The 7,562-nt window shown below is 37.7% G+C and overlaps 1 protein-coding gene across 1 annotated transcript in view; it reads left to right on the forward strand.

Annotated features, from left to right (window-relative positions):
• Positions 1–3,038: 3,038 nt before the first annotated feature.
• Positions 3,039–7,562, forward strand: part of LOC311588728 (vomeronasal type-2 receptor 116-like) — a gene marked incomplete at both ends in the record, with an annotated part of 25,900 nt that continues 21,376 nt past the window's right edge. Inside the window, one exon of the mRNA XM_084766677.1 lies at positions 3,039–3,244. Within this exon, the coding sequence (XP_084622803.1) occupies positions 3,039–3,244 (206 nt within the window). The remainder of the gene's footprint in view (positions 3,245–7,562) is intronic.

The raw sequence follows: 7,562 nt of genomic DNA on the forward strand, positions 1-7,562 counted from the left end.
ACAAAGATTATAACAGACTGCTAGAGTGCTAGAGTCAGCTTAAGGCCAAGCAGAGCAATTCAGTTAGAGTCAGAGACAGTACCCAGATTGAATCAGTCATCCTAGAAAGGAGTTTGATCCAGAACATCAGAGTAGAATCAGTCAGAATGAACTCAGAATGAACAAGAAAGGGTGATCTTATTCAGCAGTAAGTCTCAGAGGTTGAACTCATTATAGTCCTAATTGAGATTTTATGAAATCTAAAGGCTTTAAGGATGAGGCTTAGGTTCCTAGGCCTACAATGACTTCAGGTGAAAAAAAAATGGTTTGATGTCAAGGTACCAAAAGAAACTATAAGGATACATGATATATCCACATTTCCAGTACTTGAAATTGAAAGGAAGGAGAGGTGGATGAGACCTGCTAGATTATTTAAACTGAACACTTGTCTGCAAATTTTGTGGATAACTTTGGGTTTGTACAAAGAAGTATCAATCCCATTCTCATCATGACAGTTTCCGTCTGTTGATTCAAGACTGAGCATGTGTTTGATGCCAGTGTTCTTTCTCTGGTTTCCCATTGTGTTTTTTTCTTCAGCTCACTTTTGGGCCTTTTGATTCTACCTTGAATGACCAAGGTCAGTTTCCTTCTCTCTATCAGTTGGCTCCCAAGGACACCTATCTCTCACTTGCCATAGTCTCTTTGCTGCTTCATTTCAGCTAATCCTGGGTTGGTCTGATCCTCCCAGATGACTGCAAAGGGACTCAGATTCTGTCAGAATTGAGAGAAAATATGGACAATGGTAGCATCTGTATTGACTTTGTGAATATTATCCCTGCCACTTCATATATAGACTCCAATAACTTGGAGGAAAATCTGGAGATCTTTCTGAAATCATCAGCAAATGTGATAGTTATTTATGGGGACATTGTTTCTTCACAAGGTTTAATGTTTCACATTGCAAAACTCTTAGTGACATGGAAAGTCTGGGTCTTGAACTTTCCATGGGATGTTGACAACCATTATGATTATTTCATGGTAGGCTCACTTCATGGAAGTCTCATATTTTCACACCACCATGAAGAGGTGGTTGGATTTACCAATTTTCTTCACACACTTGCTCCCTACAAAAATCCAGAAGACACTTTTCTTCCTAAGTTTTGGGCTTTATTCTTCAACTGCTCATTTTATGGGGCTCACTGTCAAATTTTGGAGAACTGCCAACCAAATGCTTCTTTGGCATTACTGCCCAGACATATTTTTGACACAGCCATGAGTGAAGAGAGTTATAATATATACAATGCAGTGTATGCTCTGGCCTACAGTCTGCATGAAATGATTCTTCAACAAACACAGATACAGTAATATGGTAATGGAGAAGAAATGGTAATCTTCCACTGGCAGGTAATATTCTTTCCAGTGTGTTGTAATATCAGCACTGTGACTTTTTTTATTAATTTCTAGGGCACTGCAATAAGGCAGCATAAGATTTAGATCATAAACATACTTTCTTCCCTGTCTGGAGGTCAATGCAAAACCATGTGTAAGTGTCTTTTATAAAAAGCATGGCAAGAATAGGGAAAAATCAACATTAAATCAACATTAAATTCATATAACATCTCGCCTCACAGTTCTCTTCATAACTCTTTATTGTGAAAAGTTGAGATATTTCATATGTTTACAAATACCTAGGCCATTCAGTTAGGCTCTTTTTTTGCTAGCTCATAATTTAAAATAATCTATTTATACTAATCTACATTCTGCCACATGGCTAGTTACCTCTGTTCAGGTGCCATACATATCTCCTCCCACATTTTCACAAAAAAATCTCTCACACCAGGATATCTCAGAATACTTTCTGTCTGACGATGTCCCACCTTCTATTCTATAATACTTTTCTATAGTCCATAGATTTTTATCTACACATGTTGTATCCACACAATACACAAGATATTATCTTTACATTACCCTTTTATGTGCAATAAAAGGCTTCTTTCTTCTAAAGATCAACTATATACAATAAGAACAACTGTGAGAATATCAGGTTAGATCACAGTGTCAAGTCCATATGTATTTGGAGAAAGTGCTCTACTGTCTATTCTTTTGTTTTTAATTAATTTTTTCATATTGCATCTCAATATTTATTCCATCCCTTGTTTCTTCCCATTCCTCCCTCCATCCCATCTTCACCTTATTTCTCTCCCCTATGTCTGTGACTGAGGGGTTATTATACTTTTGACAGAACCAGGAAGAATTTCTCTCCCACACTAATGTTTTCAGAGCAGGCTACACAGTGGATGAACACACTGTTTTACATGCAGGGCTGGATGGTAAGACCATATGTACTCAATGATTGATAGAGGATCAATTAAGTAGATATTTTGGAAGTGATCAATGCAGCAGGACTATTGGCCTTTTCTGAAGTGAGTTATAAAAAATTTTATTAGGTGCAGACATCTTCGGGATCTGCAGACAGAAATGCATCATAGAATAATGTTCAGAGACACTTATAGTCAGGAAGAAGAGGGGACCTCACTGGTTGTCTTTGGTTTGGAAAGCATGGCCCACTGATTTTGTCTGTGCATGCCTGCCATGGGCATTTTCTGACCTTCTCAAAATTCACCTAAGATGGCAACTTCTGATGCTGTTTTCTTCAGCCAAAGTTGTTGTCACATGAAAAGTTTCCTGCTTCAAATTTGGCCAAAACAGCCTAATAGGGAAATTGATGCCTGAGCTATGCTATTTGTCTTCTTGGCTGAAATCATGATGCCTGTAGCTAGAGAAGAAAATACAAAATATAGCTTCCCACTTATTCTTAAGCAGAAAACATGGACTCAGATGTAGAGAGAGCCTAAGGGAAAAAAGAGTTTCTGAGCTCTCAATGGCAGTGGAAGAAGTACCAGAAAAAAACTGTGTGCTGATTAGTGTGACAGCTGCACCCAGTAACATAGTGAGAAGCACACATGTTCACAGACACTTGAGATCAATATATACCAGATGGACATCATTAGATATGTATCTATCAGTCTTGTGCCTGGGCAGATGTACATTTTAATAGGATGTCCTGGATTTTTATCTTTGGGCTTCTGTATATTCCCAATTTTGTGTGTGATTCAACTGACAGTCTCTGCTATGCAACTGATGAATATATTTTCCGTGAAGGAGATATGCAGATTTGTGCATTTATTCCTCTTGCTGACATCCATGAAGAAAAATATATTAAATATGAATATGTGCCACACCTCTTGCAGAACCTTAATGTATGGTAAGTACAATTATTTATTCTCAGAGTTGAGGATTCCTGGAACTTAAAGAATGTATGGATTAAAACTTTCTTGAGTTTTTCACAATTTCTCTTTTTCATTCTCAAACCAGTTGAAACATATTTTCATGTGTACTGCTTTTCCTCTTTCAAGGAAAAGTAACAATTTTGATGCCTGGAGTGCCTGGAAAGTCTTGACTATGTTACATGTAGCTGATTTCAGAACAGGACTGTCACTATTAATATTAGGGTGCGCTTCACTTCTTTACACATATCTTTGTGTATATCCTTTTTTAATATTTCAATGTTTCTTTGTTAAATGTATATATTCTCAAACAGATTATATATTTTTATTAATTTTTTACACATGTATTCATATTATTACATTTATACACAATAAATTAACTATAGTAAGAAGAACCATGACACAATCAGGAATTATATAAATGTTACATTCTTAGTGTTTTGGTTATTTGTATTTGGCACCCATATAACTCAATTATACTACTAGGTTTACTTCCAATATTTTGAAAGTTCTATTAGGCTGTTTAAAATAAATGAGTTATACATATTTTAATGTATCCCTGTTTGCCATATATGTTTCTAGTGCTTTTCCTCATTTATATAGATGTGATCACCAAGAAGATACTCTTGATGTGAGGGTGGCCACATACGGCTTTTTTTGAAGCTTTTAATAAATATGCAAATTTTTATTATTTTTTATTAATTTATTTTTGTTACACCTCAATGGTTATCCCATCCCTTGTATCATCCCATTCCTCCCTCCATCCCATTTTCCCCTTATTCCCCTCCCCTATGACTATGACCTAGGGGGAATTCGTCCCCCTTTCTATGTTCATAGGGTATCAAGTCTCTTCTTGGTAGCCTGCTATCCTTCCTCTGAGTGCCACCACATCTCCCTCTCCAGGGGACATGTTCAAATATGAGGCACCAGAGTACGTGTGAAAGTCATACCCCACTCTCCACTCAACTGTGGAGAATGTCCTGTCCATTGGCTAGATCTGGGTAGGGGTTTGAAGTTTACGGTCTCTATTGCCCTTGGCTGGTGCCATAGTTTGAACGAGACTCCTGGGCCCAAATCTGCCTATCATAATATTCTTCTTGTAGGTTTTGAGGACCCTCTGGATCCTTCTACTTTGCTATTTTCCCATGCTTCTCTCATCTAGAGTCTCAATAGGATGTCCTTCCCTCTGTCCCAGTTTCCTGGTAAGTGAAGACTTTCATGGGACATACCCCTTGGGCTAGTATGCAGATATAAGTGACTCCTTCTGCTTCTGGGTAAACTCTCTCATTATGATCATTTCTAGCTCAAGCCATCTGTTCACAAATTTTGGGAATTCCTTGTTTTTAATAGCTGAGTAGTTTTCCATAGTGTAAATGAACCACAGTTTCTTTATCCATTCTTCTATTGATGGACACTTAGGCTGTTTCCATGATGTGGCTGTTATGAATTAGACTGCTATGAACATGGTTGAGCAAATTTTCTTGTTGTGTGCTGGAGCATCTTCTGGGTATATTCCAAGGAATGGAATAGCTGGGTCTTGAGGAGGCCCTGTTCCCAGTTTTCTGAGATAGCATCAGATAGATTTCCAAAGTGGCTGTATTATTTTGCAATCCCACCAGCAATGAAGGAGTGTTCCTCTCTCCCCACATCCTCGCCAGCATGTGGTGTCGCTTGAATTTTTTATCTTAGCCATTCTGATGGGTGTAAGATGGAATCTCAGAGGTTTTTTGATTTGCATTTTCCTGATGTCTAAGGAGGTTGAGCAGTTCTTTAAGTGTTTCTCAGCCATTTGACATTACTCTGTTGAAAATTCTGTTAGTTCGGAGCCCCATTTCTCAATTGGATTATTTGGTTTAGTGGTGTTTAATTTCTTGAGTTCTTTATATATTTTGGATATTAGACCTTTGTCAAATGTAGCGTTGGTGAAGATCTTTTCCCAGTCTGTAGGCTGTCACTTTGTTCTCTTGACAGTGTCTCCTGCCTTACAGAAGCTTCTCAGCCTCATGAGGACCCATTTTTTAATTGCTGACATTTAAGGCCTAAGGAATGATGTGAAGAGAAGTCTGATTTCCTTTAACAAATAATGACAAATATTCAAGTGTGTCTTTTTATAAGGGAAACATATTTTGGCTATGTTATATAGACATCCAGAATCTCAATGGATAAATATAAAAAACATGAAATAGAGCAATTGAGCTTGTAAAGATCATTGAACACATGAGAAAATTGTTACAAGGACAATAGGCAGAAATTCACAAGGAAAATATCCTTCTTAACATAAATTGTGCTCAGTGTGACAGTGCTGTGTAATTCTTAACACCATGGTGGGGTGTCAAGTAAAACTATAAGAATGATAGAGGAAGAAATATGTTCATATATAAAATTCATGGGATGTTTGGGGGTGACACATTTCATTGGAAGCTAACATAACAAAGATGGTCATAGGACAAAACTTTTCTATGTAGATGAAATAATTTATATCTCAATGCAGTAACTAAAGTTAGATCCAAATTCTTAAGGATCATTTCTCAAATAAGATCATACATTTGTCTGATAAACTAAGCAGACTGAGGACTCTGGATGCTGGTTGGAGCCCCTTCTACTACATGATAACTAATGTCTCTTGTTGCTCCCTTTTTCCTCTGCTCTCTCTGTTTTCAGTAGCTCAGCCACAAATGTACATCTGTATGATTTTTTTCTTTATGTCACCCTGCAATAAGCCTATATATAGGAAAAGACTATACTTTCAGTTATGTGAGCAATGAGTGTCTGGCTTGTCCGCAACTGGTATAGAATTGTTTCCAAAAAGTCACCTTTTTATTTTAAAGTATTTTTTTATTTATGATGTCTTCAAAAATTTCATACATTATGCTTTGATCCTATTCATCTCCCTCTCCCATCTCCTCCCAGATTCACCCCCTTTCTTGCCCACCCAATTGTGTATCATTATTTTCTCTTCTGTTTTGTTTTTGAATGCATCCACTGAGTCCAGTTAGTACCTCCATAAAGCACTCTCAATGTGTGGTCTTCCACTGAGGTATACTAGAACTGTCAAGGATCACACCCTTAAGGGAAACTGATTCTGTCCTTCCCATCAGCTATGATGGCCAAAAGCTCCCCAGCTGTGTTTGGAACTTCACTCCAGACCACCTGCCAACTTTCCTTCTCCTTCCTGGAATTCTGTCAGGTTGATCTTGTTCAGGTCACAACAGAGTTCACATGAGCAGCTGCTCAGTTGTTCCTGAAAACACTCTCTCCTTTTAGTCATTCTGTCTTCTGCTTCTTACAGCCTTTCTGACTCATCTTTTGCAACCGTTCTAAGCACTGGCATGGGGGGATATGATCTGGCAGCCTCACTTAGGGCTGAACACTCTGCAGCCATTTATTTCCCACATCTTGACCAGGCCCAGCTACTCGGGAGGCTGAGACAGGAAGATTGCTTGAGTCCAGGAGGTCAGGGATGTAGGACACTTTTTGGATCGGGTGTCCACACTAAGTTTGGCATGAATATGGTGACCTCCCAGAAGCAGAGGACCACCAGGTTGCCTAAGAGGGGTGAACCATTCCAGGTGGTAAAAATTCAGCTTTTTATATCACCAAAGATATAATCAAAGTAGATCATGAAAGGAAAATAGTATTTTTGTTATAAAAGATTAAGAATCTTGTCTTATAGAATCCAATTCCCAAAGATATATTCTGCATACACTTAAACAAAGTTGTATTACATTTTTTCACAGAATTAAAAAAAAAAGATTGAATGGAGCAACTACAAGTTTTCTAGAACAATTGCTCCAGTGTCTAAAAATCATCCTGGATTGATTTCTCCATTTTTATCCTTCTGTGTACCAGCAGTGAAAATGGTTCCACTCCTAACTGCATCTTGATCTCCCCTCTTGCCTTGGCCTTATAATTTAGGTCTCAATTTCCATGAATAGTAGCCCTGTGGTCATTTCTTTGTGTACAGTCGGAATGGCTATTGAGTGTCCTCTAAATATTTAATAGGGGGCTATCATATAACTGGCCTTTAATCATTTACTTCAGTAGTATGACTTTGGTGTCTGATTTTTGTTCTTGTTACTGCTTTTGCTGTTTTTATTGTTGTTGTTATTTTGTTTTTTTTTTCTTTTTTTTTTCTTTTTGCATCAACTGAACTTCCTTCATCTCCAGGTTGTTCTTTAATTGGAATTCTGGTTGTGGTTTTTAGCTCCCCTTTTCTCAGGTCAATTAACAAAGAGGCAATAATGTGTAGAGGTGTTTTTTCAGCACAGCCAGAAACACAAACACAAGCAGCCCATC

Source organism: Acomys minous (assembly GCF_964271855.1).
Source record: "Acomys minous genome assembly, chromosome: 17".
NCBI classification, from domain to species: Eukaryota; Metazoa; Chordata; class Mammalia; order Rodentia; family Muridae; genus Acomys; species Acomys minous.